The sequence below is a fragment of the Carcharhinus amblyrhynchos genome, chromosome 12 (genome assembly GCF_965287045.1).
Source record: "Carcharhinus amblyrhynchos chromosome 12, sCarAmb.v2.hapA, whole genome shotgun sequence".
NCBI lineage: Eukaryota > Metazoa > Chordata > Chondrichthyes > Carcharhiniformes > Carcharhinidae > Carcharhinus > Carcharhinus amblyrhynchos.
In genome coordinates, this window is record NC_137335.1 from 72,184,935 (window position 1) to 72,199,310 (window position 14,376).

The 14,376-nt window shown below is 38.6% G+C and overlaps 1 protein-coding gene across 1 annotated transcript in view; it reads left to right on the plus strand.

Moving 5' to 3' along the window:
- Window positions 1–14,376, plus strand: part of prkd3 (protein kinase D3) — a 345,856-nt gene that overhangs the window by 222,252 nt on the left and 109,228 nt on the right. Inside the window, exons 7-9 of the mRNA XM_080200692.1 lie at window positions 7,144–7,194; window positions 8,840–9,029; window positions 9,624–9,701. Coding sequence (XP_080056818.1) covers window positions 7,144–7,194; window positions 8,840–9,029; window positions 9,624–9,701 — 319 coding nt within the window. The remainder of the gene's footprint in view (window positions 1–7,143; window positions 7,195–8,839; window positions 9,030–9,623; window positions 9,702–14,376) is intronic.

Here is a 14,376-nt window from a genome sequence, read left to right on the forward strand (position 1 = left end):
TTTGGGGAAACATAAAGAAAAGAATGTAGGAGGAAAGCTTCCACAGTGAAGAACGTTGGTGGAAGGAAGGAAAGAAGTGTCAGGTGTGGAAAAAAGTAGCTCAAACTCAGTAGATGGGGAAACCACTTTAAGGATCCTTTCTTCTGTTTCTTCACTGATGTGATGGGAAACTAGTTTTGTGCATGAAATTGGGAAAGTTCATCATTTGTTTTTGTAGAGTTGAGCAGCAATTTTATTTGCCTCAAAGATACGGCAATGTTTAGAGTGTGTACGTTATGATCTCATGCCCTTCCAGTCCAGAACATATAGTGTAACAATTAGAGTACTGGAAGCTAAAAAGACGCACAATTATTGAATAAAATAAAATCTCTTCATTTAGGTTCAGAGCACTATTTTTATGAATGTGGTGTAGGTACACACAATAAGTTTTGCATTATGTATTTTATCATTATCCTCTATCAATTTATCTTCCTTTTCATCTTCATAAAAGAGGTGTTTCCTGATGTCAAATTTAAGAAGTAAACTTTTGTATAGAAACAACAAGAAGTTTTGAAATTTTATCTTGTCAAGTGAAATCATTCAAGCAGCCATCATTCTATTTATATAATGAAATTATTGAATTCCTAATACTATTGCATGCAAGCTTTATATAAATTAACTTCTGAAGACAAGTTTTAATGTGTATTCTCACATTGGCAGAAGTGGAGTTTTGATATTATTTATGATATGTAATGGCAGATATCTATCAATGCTGTAGTTCTTTAACTTTGTCTGGTGAGAGGTCACTTTGAAGGTGAAACAGCCACACTGAATTTATTTTTTTAAAGAGAATGTTGTCATGTACCTTTCTATATGAAATGGTAAATTTACTTGTTTATTATTAAGGTTGATTTATATTTTAAGAAGTTTAAATGTTCATGCTGCTGTTTACAATATCTAATTGTTGTTTAAACAGTGCAGCCCACTGGTCCACTTCTTTGTGGGAGGGTTGCAGCATTGCTAGCAGGAGCTAGGTTTAAGTGGAAGAGATTCTGCTGCAACTTACAGGATAACTCGTATAATCATCCAGGCAATCAGCATTTTCAGGTGTGCCTTTGGTTAGTTTATTACCATGTCATGTTAGCACATGACTCAAGTCTGGACAATATAATAGAAATTTGTGGCAAAGCACCTTGAAAATGGTGCAGTATTTTTAATAAGCAGCATTATATAGATTTTTATAAGAGGAAGTTAGATATTTGAAATTTGGTTTCGCACCTAAGTTAATGGTTCATATCATTGGTATTATATTTATTAAAGCTTTAAAGAACCATTTAATCAATTTTTCAACCACTTCCCATCTAAACTTAGCCTTTCCTCCACCATTCCACTGTATAGTATAGGTTGGGGAAAGAAGTCTAATGCTCTCCCAGTCTATAAATAATTATTTTTGCTCACAGTCCAATGATAAAGTAACCAGGAATTGAGAAATGATGTTGCTCATAAATACTCCTGAATCTCAAGACAGGGTAGATATCGGCATTTGATGTGTAGCTTTGCTGCATCTGTTTAGCGATGCATCATTGATGAAAATGGCCTCCCAGCACTTGCTTTACTATCGAGTCTGGGGGGAATTTCCCAGCATTTTTAAAAGAATTCGGCCACTGATTTATTTCATTTCTCATACTGTTAAAGAGGTCAGTGTGTGAGGTATTGGGCAGGATTCTCTAGCCCCCCAGCTGCACGTTTCTTGGCGATGGGAGGTAGCGTGCTGTTCGCTGGCGATGGGTTCCTCTGGTCCCACTGCTGTCAATGGGACTTCCCGGGGCAGGAGGTGCGCTGCCGGTGGGACCAGAAAGTTTTGTTGACGTGAACAACCAGAGAATTCTGGCCTGTATGTTTCGTGGATTGGATGGGTATTGACAGCTTATTATGCTTGCTTACATCTATTTAATCAAGAGAACTTCAAATCAAAATTACTAGACACTTGGAACTGTATGGCCATTTATCCAGATCACAAGGTGTTAAGCTAATCTGAAGCGTCAAACTTGATATGAAGGCATCAATCATTATCGTCTATGACACTGTTCTTCATGGACTAGTTCTCTGAAACAGTTTCTACTGTGTTCATTAACATCTTAACCAGTAACTTTCTATTTGCATTTCAGAGAGTATCTGTATGACCTAAAACAGTATCAAATGCAGATAATTTGGAAATCAAGATTAACATTATGCCTCGTGTCTAGGACATTATTTCTCAGTAAAATGATCAAATACAAATCTTGTCGTTTGCTTCGTTGCTGTTGTAGGACTTTTCTATAAGTGAATTGAAAGCCAAGTGAATTGCCTACATTACAGTAGTAACTCCAAATAAAATACTTGAGGTTATGAAAGGTGCTACTCAAATGCAAATCCTTTTCTTGTTGACAAAAAAAAGCAATGCTGATCTGAAATGGGTTTGTACTGGTCATGAAACAGCTCTTGTCATAGCCACAGTGACATCCTATGTGATTGTGACAAAATAAACATTCCTTCCTCATCTTTCTCAACTTTTCAACCAGATCGAAGGTTGTAGACAATATCTTCCTCCAATGAATCTTCACTGTCATCCAGTTTAGTGCTGCTCTTGCATGGTTCCATTCTTAACTGTCTAATTGTAGCCAGAGAATCACTTGCAACGTCTTTCTCTACCTTTTCCTGCACTGTTACTGCTAGTGTTCCCCACTGTTCAAAGTCCCCCAGTCCTTAGACCATTCCTATTTCTCATCTACAGACTGCTCGTTGATGAGATCATTTGAAGGCAAATCTCTGCATGGCCTCATGTCCATTAGTTTTCACATATACACTCATAACACACAACTCTACCAAACCACTACCTCTCCTGATTTCCCCCTTTGTTACAAAACTATTAGTGTTTATCCGATTGATACCCTGGATGAAGAGACATTTTCTCTAATTGAATATTGGTAATGCTAACTATTGTAGTCAGTCCCCATTCCAAATTCCATTGCCCATCTACAGACTTCATCCCTCTCCCTTGCAACAGTCTGAGGTTGTCAATCTGTTGCAACCTTAGTGATACATTTAACTCTGAAGTTAGCTTCTAATATCAGATTTGAGCCATCTCTAAGGCTGCTTTTTCCACCTTTGTAATATTGTTTAATCTTGCTCCAGTCTCAGCTCATCTGATGCTGTAGTCCTCATCCATGCCTTTATTACTTCTAAACTTGACTATTCCAATGCTATGTGGCTGATCTCCTTTCTACCCTTTCTAAGCTTGGAATCATTGTCTTAACACTCAGCAAGACCCATTCCCCTATTACTCCTGAGCTTGGGGAACTATGTTAACTTCCAATCAAGCAACATCTTGATTTTAAAATTCTCAACCATGTTTTCAAATCCCTGCATGGCCTTGTCTTCATATCATGATCTCCAACCCCCAGCCCATCAAAATATCTGTGCCCATCTAATTCTAGCCTCTTGTGTATTCCCAATCATCATTTTTCCATCATCTGTGGGTGTGTCTTCAGTTGTCTAGGCCCTACGTTCTGGAATTCCCTCCCTACACATCTCTGCCTCTCCATCTTGCTTTCTGCCTCGAAGACAGTCCTTAAAACCTATCTCTCTGACAAAGCTTTTGGTCATTTGATCTAATATCTTCTTTGTAGCTTGGTATCTACTTTTGTTTTATAGTGGTCTTGTAGAGCACCTTGGGATATTTCATTGGTAAGAGCACAACAACTTGTATTTATAGTCCTTACACCACATTATAATATCCAAAAGCTGTGATACTAAAAACTCAAATAGAATGCGACACGACATTACTTTCTTGATTTTTAACTTGATGTATTTCATTTAAAGATGTTTAATTTTGTAAACAAACAGAACCTATTTGAGGAAAGCAAATAAAAAACGGAGGTTAGCTGTGGAAGGGGAGGTCATAAGTTTGCTGAGGGGAGAAAGGGCCTCTAGTTTTTATCACCCCTTCTGGGGGAAGGAAGTGACGGGAGTATTTGGAAGATTAAGATTGAGGTGGATGACAACAAAGCAAGAGGAGTTAAGTTGTTAGTTTGCAGCAAAAGAGGTAGGGATAGTGATGAGCATGCAAGCTTAGAAGCAAAAAGAAAGTCAAGGGGATAGGGGACAGCATGACGGGCTGAGTACATAGAAGTCCAAGTAATTGACAGAAGGAAACCGGAGCCAAATTTTCTCCAGAACTCCCACCCAAATTCTGCCTTCTAACATTGCCAAGTCCTTTCCTATCAGACCAATCATTACTTCCCACCTGAAAGGAAGATGAGGAAAGATAAAAAGAAAATTAAAAAGGAAAGCAGAGAGAGAGAAGCAAAAGATGAGAAGCAGCAACATGAAGACAATAGAGATAAGAGAGAGCGTACTCTTCGATTTAACATGTGCATACCCACAGTATGTTGAGAAGCATATTGTGTTTTGGCATTTTCAGCTGCAATAATGATTTTTGCAGTACTGACTTGACCCTTATCAAACCTCTAAAGGTACAGGCCTTGATTTTTTTTTCTTTTGTGCAGGATAATTATCACCATTTGACCTGCTCTACCTCTTTCCTTGTAAAATCCAAAGAGTGCAATTAATTTATCGTGCTATTCAGTCAATATAGCTGTCTTTTAAGCAATTGAGGAACAGCAATATGGATAAGGAAAAGGCTATTTGGTCTATGAAATGTGTTCCTTCCACAGAGTATACATAATCTGACCCAGCAGGAACTCTGTCCTGCTTAATCACTGAACTCAGGGAATATTTGCCATCATGATTCTTGGTGGAAAATTTGTGATCAGGTTAGATATTCATTTTACACCTCATCCAATTTTGCTTTTCATCAAAGTCTATGGTAAGTAAAAGCAGGTTGTGAAAAGAGGAGACAGTCTGATCCTGTCAGTTCTTCAGTGGGTGCATTGGGTAACAGTTCCCACCACAGTATTTCTTTATGCACACATCACCATTACTTAAACTTGAGCAGTTTACTTGCCACAGATGGCATTCCTAGCTGCATAGCAGCTAATTTGTGCCATGAAAATCTTAACGCCGTCTAATTTTATCGCTATATAGCCTTCAATCTCATTCCTAACCAGATATTTATCCTGTTCTTTTTTTAGAGAGTTAATTGACACGGTATTAATTATGTTACTGAGTATTCAACATATTCACTACCCTATAGGAAAAAAATTTCTACTAAGCTCCAACCTCACTTGAAGCTTTTTAATTTTAGTACTCCTGGTTCTACAATTGCAGTGCAAGCTGAATAGTACATTTGCATCTGTATTATCCATGATTCTCAGTATTTTAAAGATGTGAATCCATTTTTGTATCTCCCTCTTTAAATTAAATGCTGTTGGATTTTTTTGGGCTTTCAGAAGTGTAGACTATAACCTAGAACCATACTCATGACTCTTCTTGGAATCATTTTGATGATGGTTTCATAAATATTCCAAAAATAATCTCATGGCATGCTTCCAGAAAAAAACCTGAACAGTGAACCATACAAGACTAGTGTAGCTTGCTTCAACCTGTAATGATGTTGCAATTATTGGTTAGCCTTGCTGAAAACAGTCGGTAACATTGAAAAGCCTTCTCTGCTTTCTCATGACATAAATCCTATTTTACTTTTGCATGTGCTAACTCCGTAATTTTAGACTGCTTTCTATTAGATATTTAGGTTGTTCTGTGACGTTTTGAATAAATGGTTGAATATATCCCAGAGCACCACATTGCTTTCAACAGATCCCAAATTCTGATCGCTGAATTATATCCAGCAACCTGTTTAGAGCTGTAGTTTTAGGTAGTGAGGCTTTCAGTTGCTGCTACAGTTTAGGTTTTCCAGGCAGTTGACTTCATGGATATGGTACAAAACAAATCAGTTTTGGGTGCATACAAATGCAAAATTGATAATAGGGACATAATTCTCGAGCTAAGACCAAGACAGCTGAAGACTGGCTGCAACTGGTGAAGTAAAGAAACTTCGGGATATTCAGGTGCCAGAATTGGAGAGTTACACTCAAAAGTGTAAAGGAGCTAAGAATTACACTAACAACCAATTTAAAATTATCAATCAGACATGCAATCAGAAAGGACAGTAGGACTAGGGGGCACAGCCTCAAGATAAAGGGGAGGCGGTTTAGAACGGAGTTGAGGAGGAACTTCTTCACTCAAAGGGTGGTGAATCTCTGGAATTCTCTGCCCGTTGAAGTGGTGGAGGCTGCCTCGCTAAATATTTTTAAGAAGCGGGTTGATGGGTTCTTGATAAGAGAGGGGATTAAGGGTTATGGGGAGAGGGCGGGAATGTGGAACTGAGCCACGACAGATCAGCCATGATCTTATTGAATGGCGGGGCAGGCTCGAAGGGCTAGATGGCCTACTCCTGCTCCTATTTCTTATGTTCTTATGTTCTTATGTGGCTCACTTACATTTTCTAGAAGCTACATATATGCAGGAACCTGTTCTCTGCTGGAGGTGCTGCCTTATGGATGAGACGTTAATCTGAGACCTTATCTGTCTCTTCTAGTGATAATGAAAGATCCTATGCTGCTATTTTGAAGAAGATCCAAGGAGTTGATCCCTGGTCTCCAAGTCAATATTTATCCCTTGATCAACATCACTCAAACAGTTTATCTGTTCATTGTTACATCGCTATATGTTGTAGTTTGCTGCGTGCGAACAGTAACATCACTTTAAAAATGTGTCATCAGCTGTAAAGCACTTTGATCATGATATAAATGCTTGCTTTTTATTTTTCGAAAACATCAGGGAAAATATCTTAAAACACACATTGTGTTTCTAGTTTGTGACTAAACTTATTGTCTCAATTAATTACTTATGGCAGAGCTTCAATGAGAGATTCTTACATTAACAGGACAAAGACAATTTCTGTCAAATTTTAGTATTTGTGATTTTAAGAGTGAAGGAATAGCCTAAGCATTTTGGGGTCCTGCTTGTAAATGCTTTTGAAATGAGGTTGTATTTGCGATTTCCTAATTTGGAAGTGCAAGGTCGTATTTATTTTCGGGTGTGAGGGGTGGTGGTGAAGTCTGGAAGGAAGGTGAGAAAAGGGGGATATGTAAACTTGCTATAGACTTTTGATTGCCTTAATTGTTTTCCTCTGTACTGATCTGGAACTGTTCACCTCAACAGGGGCTGCAAACTGCGTTCCAACCAAGAAGTGATGAAGTTCGTTTAATTAAGGTAAATATGTGAAATGATTAGAAACCCTAGAAATTTATTTTCTATTGCTGTCAAATGTTCAGTTTGAAGGTAGAAGACTTTTTTGTTTCTCCTTATGGTCCTTGCGTTCTTTGCTAAAGAAATAAATTCATATTCACTCTCTGAGTTATATTTATTATAACTTGCTATTGCTCTCTAATCCAAACACATAAGTAAAAGTTTGCAAGGCATCCTAGTGTACAAACCATCTGAAATTTTGGGAGGAAATATTTTAATATAATGTCTTGGTGCATCATGTGGAAGCAGTGCTGTTGTCTGAGCGAAAGCATGTTTCTCTGATTTGCACATTAACAGGAATGGGAAATTTGAGTTGAACTGTGGATCTTTAAAACCTGCATGTAGCCATTTTGCGCATGTTCAAAAATTTGGGATTGACCTGCAGGAAAAGACCAGCAGGAGTATCAAATTTGTTCTGTGCTCATGTTGGTGAGAGCATCGCAAGTAGGTGTTTTCTCACTCTTCACCACATCCCGCACCCCTCCATTCCTTGATTATGGTTATATAATCACCCGAGAGAGAACCAAAAAATGGAGAAAAGCCCAAGATAAAAAGTGAATTACTCAGGAAAATTTTTATCTGACATCCTTAGCTGATCAAAACCAGTCCAGACGATTACAATGACCATGTATTATCTATAAAGCTGCTGAGCTCATTTATGATGCAAATTCTGTCTCATTCAAGAGTCAGTCTAATTTCATCTTAAAGGTATACAGAGAATCAGCGCCCATCACCAATATATTCCAGAGGTATACTACTTTCTGACAGGAATATTGCTTAATGACCATTCTATTCCTGTCACAAGTATTTTAAGTCACCTTCTCAGTTAGTAAATGGTGGTGAATCCAAAACTAGGCGTCATAATTTGTGAATAAAGGGTAAATCTTTTAGGACTGAGATGAGGAGAAATTTCTTCATCCAATGACTTGTGAATCTGTGGAATTCACTACCACAGAAAGTAGTTTGAGGCCAAAATATTGTGTGATTTCAAGAAGGAATTAGATATAGCTGTTGGGGCTCAGGGGATCAAGAGATATGGGAGAAGCCATAATCATAATGAATGACGGAGCAGCCTCGAAGGACCGAGTGGTCTACTTCTGCTTCAATTTTCTATGTATGTTTCTATGTCATTGGTTAAACTGAAAAAAAAATCAATCAATAAGCATGGTATCCAGCTGTTTAATTTTAGAACCCTCTTATCAGGTCACCTCTAAGACCACACTAAAATAAATAAATCAAGCTCTTTGGTTCCACCTTGAGGTTCTTTTAAGCTAGGAATCATATCCCCTGGTGAAAAACATGCTGCAGAGAAGCTAGAGAATCTACCCCCTAACATTTTCTCACCTGCTATTCTCTTGGGCTCCCCAGTGCCATTTGAAGTTCAGAGAATAGGTCTAAAGTTTAAAGGTTATTTATTAGTATCACAAGTTGTTGCTGGGCTCACCTACTCAGTGCCATTCGCAATCACAATAGTCAACTTTCATACAAGTGTAAGTGCTTTAGTGTGTTCTGATTAATTTATTTAGCTTTTTAAAATGTAGTTTCAGTTAAGAAAACAGTTTCACTTTAACATCATAGAGTTAGTCATTTCATGTAATTGGCTTTGCAGCGTTGCCACCAGGAAACCAGCAAAAGGATCCCCTCATGGAGTGGACGTCCAATCTGGATGGAGAAAATGGTGTTGGGGAGGGTCAAAGTACCACATACCTTTGTCATACACTCCTACACACGACCCACCATCTGTCAATATTGCAAACGATTATTAAAAGGACTGTTTCGGCAAGGAATGCAATGTAGAGGTAAAAGTTGTACATGTAATATTGTCAGTGGCTGAAGCAATATATTGCCATTTTTGGGTCATAACTGCTGAAGAATTCACTCAGAAGGTTTTATTACTGGCTCACAAATTATACTGTCCAATATTAGCATGTGAATTCTGAACTGTGTGAAATAACAGGTGAATTAACTTCATATGAAAACATTAAATATGTGTATGCTAATACGACAATCTAATATCTGGATGTTTATAGCTATCGTTACTTTGAAGCGTATTTATAATTTTCTGTTTATCCAAGTATATAACTATTCTGTATTATTATTTCTCGATTGATTGTGTCTGCAGCTATGTGTAATATTTGGAAGACTTGACAAAAATGCATTTTAGATTTAACTTATTAAGTCTTTATTAGGCCCCATTATTTCACTGCACCCATCTGTAACCATGTGTTTTGAATTTAATTTTCTAACTGATCCAAAATATTTTTCATATTTCACTTTTATAATGCATTCGCATGGAATCTAGCAAACTAAAATACCTCAAAATAAAATTAATACTTTTCAGATAAATTTATATCCTTTATGAATTAACTTGTTAGCTTGCTCTGATTTTTCAGACTGCAAGTTTAATTGCCACAAGCGATGTGCATCCAAGGTGCCCAGGGACTGTCTTGGAGAAGTTGTATTTAATGGAGGTAAGCAAATGCATGCAAACTAGGCTTGAATCATATCATTCTGGTATCCAGTGTAAAGTAAATGGAATTATTTGATTTGTTTTGTGATTTAATGTTATTGTGTAGTTCTAAGTATCTTAAATTTGATTCTTCCAAAAACAAAGCTATTGGTAATCTGGCCAATGTCAGTAAACTTTGTGCTATAAAATATGGAGGGATTTGGGAGTGCAGGATCTTAAAGGCAATGATGAGGCTGCAAGGAAAGCTCATGAAATCCCAGGTTTTAATCACAAGGTATGGAACATAAAAGTCAAGAGGTGATCACTAGCCAGTGTAAGGTCTTCATAAAACCTCAGTTAGAGTATCTTGTGTAATATTGTGCTTTGTACTCTGGAAAGGATATTGAGGATTCACCAGAATGCTATCTAGTATAAGAAAATGCAGAGTAAGAGATTGCATTTTTGTTTGGTTAAGATTTCTTTTGTGATATGGTTGAAATGGGTGAAACTGAAAGGATGAGACAGATATATTGAAGTAATTCATGGGCCAAGAATGAAGGATCTATAGAGACATAATTAAACATGATTTACAACAGAGAGCAGGAGTAACTTTATTGCAGAGAATAGTGAGGTTGTGAAATTCACCAACAAGGTTAATCATTAGGATGGAATCTTGTGTCAATATTGAAGATTTGATTGAATAGATGGATGAAGAGCTGGGATTAACAGGGTGCGGTGACAAGGTAGGTAAATTTGTTTACATGAAAAGTAAATGCCAACATGGAGTGGTTGGGCTGAATGACTTGCTTTCATGTTATTTTACTGTGTTATTAACTATCATTCTAATGCAGGAGGCAATTCTGGCTCCAGTTACATGTGATCTAGTAACCAGATTAGTCATTTTTATATAAAATCAATATTGTCATTCAGTGTTGCCTTGAGATGCCCTGTATAATTATATTATCAGAAAATTTACTTCACTTTGTAAAGTAAATGGACAAGGTCCCTCATGGCAGACTAGTGCAGAAGGTGAAGTCGCATGGGATCAGGGGTGACCTGGCAAGGTGGATACAAAACTGGCTCAGTCAAAGAAGACAGAGGGTAGCAGTGGAAGGTGTGTTTCTGAATGGAAGGCTGTGATTAGTGGTGTCCCTCAGGGATCAGTGCTGCGACCTTTGCTGATTGTAATATATATAAATGATTTGGAGGAAAATGTAACTGGATTGATTAGTAAGTTTGCAAATGACACAAAGGTTGGTGGATTTGCGGATAGTGATGAGGACCATCAGAGGATAGAGCAGCATATAGATCAGTTGGAGACTTGGGCGGAGAGATGGCAGATGGCGCTTCATCCGGACAAATGTGAGGTAATGCGTTTTGGAAAGCCTGATACAGATAGGAAATATACAGTAAATGGCAGAACCTTTAGAAGTATTGATGGGCAAAGGGATCTGGGTGTACATGTACACAGGTCATTGAAAGTGGCAATGCAGGTGGAGAAGGTATTCAAGAAGGCATACGGCATGTTTGCCTTCATTGGCCGGGGCATTGAGTTTAAAAATTGGCAAGTCATGTTGACGCTTTATAGAACCTTAGTGAGGCCGTACTTCGAGTATAGTGTTTTATTCTGGTCGCCACACTACTAGAAGGATGTGGAGGCTTTGGAGAGGGTACAGAAAAGATTTACCAGGATGTTGCCTGGTATGGAGGGCATTAGCTATAAGGAGAGGTTGGAGAAACTTGGTTTGTTCTCACTCGAGCTAAGGAGGTTGAGGGGCGACCTGATAGCAGTCTACAAAATTATGAGAGACATGGACAGAGTGAATAGTCAGAAGCTTTTTCCCAGGGTGGAAGAGTCAATTACTAGGGGGCATAGGTTTAAGGTGCAAGGGGCAAATTTTAAAAGATATACGAGGCAGATTTTTTACACAGGAGTGGTGGGTGCCTGGAACTCGTTGCTGGGAGAGATAGTGGAAGTGGATACGGTAGTGACTTTTAAGGGGCATCTTGACAAGTACATGAATGAGATGGGAATAGAGGGATATGGTCCCTGGAAGTGTAGGGGGTTTTAGTTAAGTCAGGCAGCATGGTTGATGCAGGCTTGGAGGGCCGAAGGGCCTGTTTCTGTGCTGTAATTTTCTTTGCTCTTTGTTCTGCGCTCTGACTCCCTTGTCAATCATGAATATACCTAACTCTGCCTTAAAAATATTCAGTGACCCTGTCTCCTGTGGCCTCTGGGGAAGAGAATTCAACAGACTAATGACCCTATGAGAGAACAAAATTCTCCTCATCTCCATCTTGAATTGGAGACCTCTTTTTTTTTAAACTGTGTTCTCTAGTTTTAAGGGAGGGTTTGTGCTGCAGTGGTAATGTCCATACCTCTGGGCTAAAGGCACATGCTTCAAGTTCCACTTCAGTATTTGAAGGCCGTGGAAGGTGCATTCATAACATGGACAAGAAACCTGACGATGGGTGGTAAGAGTAGGAGATTTTTCTAGTCAGCCATACTACAGAAGACAGCAGTAAACCACTGAAGTATTTTATTAAGCATAATCATAGACCAGCCTAATAGAAGGTCTGTGATCACCACTATCCTCTTAGGGCATGATACCTGAAGGAGGAGCAGATTACCAAGTTCTTGCCTCTCACTCAATTCTCCTCAGGATCTCATTTGTTTCAAGATCACCCCTTGTTCTTTTGAAATCTTATGGATACAGGCCCAATCTGTCTAACCTTTTCTCATAAGAAAAGCCCTTCATCCTAGGAATCGGTCAAATGAACCTTCTCTGAACTGCTTCCAATGCTGTATGTCATTCTTCAGGTAAGGAGGCTAAAACATTCTACAGTGCCACAGCAAAATTTCTCTCCTTATTATGTTCTGTTCTCATTGCAATTCCATTTGCCTGTCCAGTCACTTTCTGCACTAGAATATTAACGTTTTGTGATTTATGTACCAGGACACCCAGATTCTATCTCTCTCTCTCTCTCTTCCCTGCGCATCACCCCCCCCACCCCCCGCAGCTGTACTGCAAAATTTTGCAGTCTTTCTCTATTTAAATAATATACTATTTTATTTTTCCTGCCAAAGTGGATGAGTTCACATTTTCCTATATTGTACTTCATCTGCCAATTTGTAGCCCACATGCTTAACTTAGCTAAATCCCTTTGTAGGTGCTTACGTCCTCGCAATTTACATGCATTCAGTCCTTTCATCCAAGTCATTAATATAGATTGTAAATAGTTGAGGTTCCAGCCTCAATAGTAGTGATCCCCATGGCATTCTACTTGTTACATCATGCCAACCTGAACATGATCCATTTATCCCTATTCTCTAACTCCTGTTAACCAACCAATCCTCTATCCATGATAATATGTTTCTCCCCATAATGTGAACTTTTATTTTGTGTAGCAGCCTTTAATGAGGCACCTTACCAAATGCCTTTGGAAATTCAGGCACAGATTCCCTTTTATCCACATTACTTGTTATTTCCTCAAAAATGCTAATAAATTAGTCAAATACAGTTTCCCCTTCATAAAGCATTTTGAATCTACTGGATTGTATTGAGATTTAAGTGCCCTCCTGGAACCTCCATTGGAATAGATTCCAGCCTGTTCCCTTTGACAGATGTTACATTAATTTGGCCTGTAGTTTCCTGCTTTCTGTCTCCCACCTTTCTTGAAAGAGGAGTTATATTTGCTATTTTCCAATCTGATGGGCCATTCCCAGAGTCTAGACGTCTACTATCTCTACAGCCACGTATTTTTGGCCATAGGACCAGATGGACTTTATCCTTGGGACTTGTCACCCTTCAGTTCTAATAATTTTCTCAGCACCTTTGATGATTGTAATTGTTTTAAGTTCCTCCCTTTCACCTCCTGATTTACAGTGAAAACTGACACAAAGTATTTGTTCAGTTCTTCCCCCACTTTGTTATTTCCCAGTATTAATTCCCAGATTCATCTCTCAAGTTACACTAAATTCTTTTAGAAATTTCCATCTTTTTTATACTTATGATTAACTTTCTCCCATGTTCTAATTTTTCCCTTCTTATTGCATTTTTGTAATTCTTTGCTGGTTTTTAAATTCTGTCCAATCTGACTTACCACTGATCTTGGCTGAATTTTTTGTCTTTTCAGTTTGATACTGGGGGCAATTCTCTGGGGCTGCTAGCTGCAGGCAGGATTCCAGATGGCCCACTGAATTGGGCGTGAGGGCCAAAAGGGATTCTCATTGGGCATCAAACTCGCTGTGAGTCTCCCAGCCCCTTCCACTGGCCTGGGTCACATTCTTGCCCAGAGTGGTCACATCAAAATACATGACTCCTGAATACCTCTACAGTTGGGATTGACCTTGGTTAATTTTTTAAGCCCCATGTGTTAACTGACCTCTTTGAAGTGCTCTGACTGAAATGATCTGTCAGTTTCAATAGGGAAATCCCTTTGTTTTCGCTCAAAAGCCCCAGCTGCTCTGAAAAATCTTTTGAGCTACTTTGACAGGAGTATTTAATTTCAATGGAAGACCCTTTCAATCTTGAATGAGCTGCAGCTGGGACCTCTTTGAACTGCTTTGATTGATTGGAGCTGTCAATCTCACTTGCCTTGCTGAGATTTGTTTACATACTTGTCATACCGAGTGTATGGTGTCGAAATTTGCTGATGACACCAAGATTGGTGGAACGGCAAATTGTGCGGAGGGT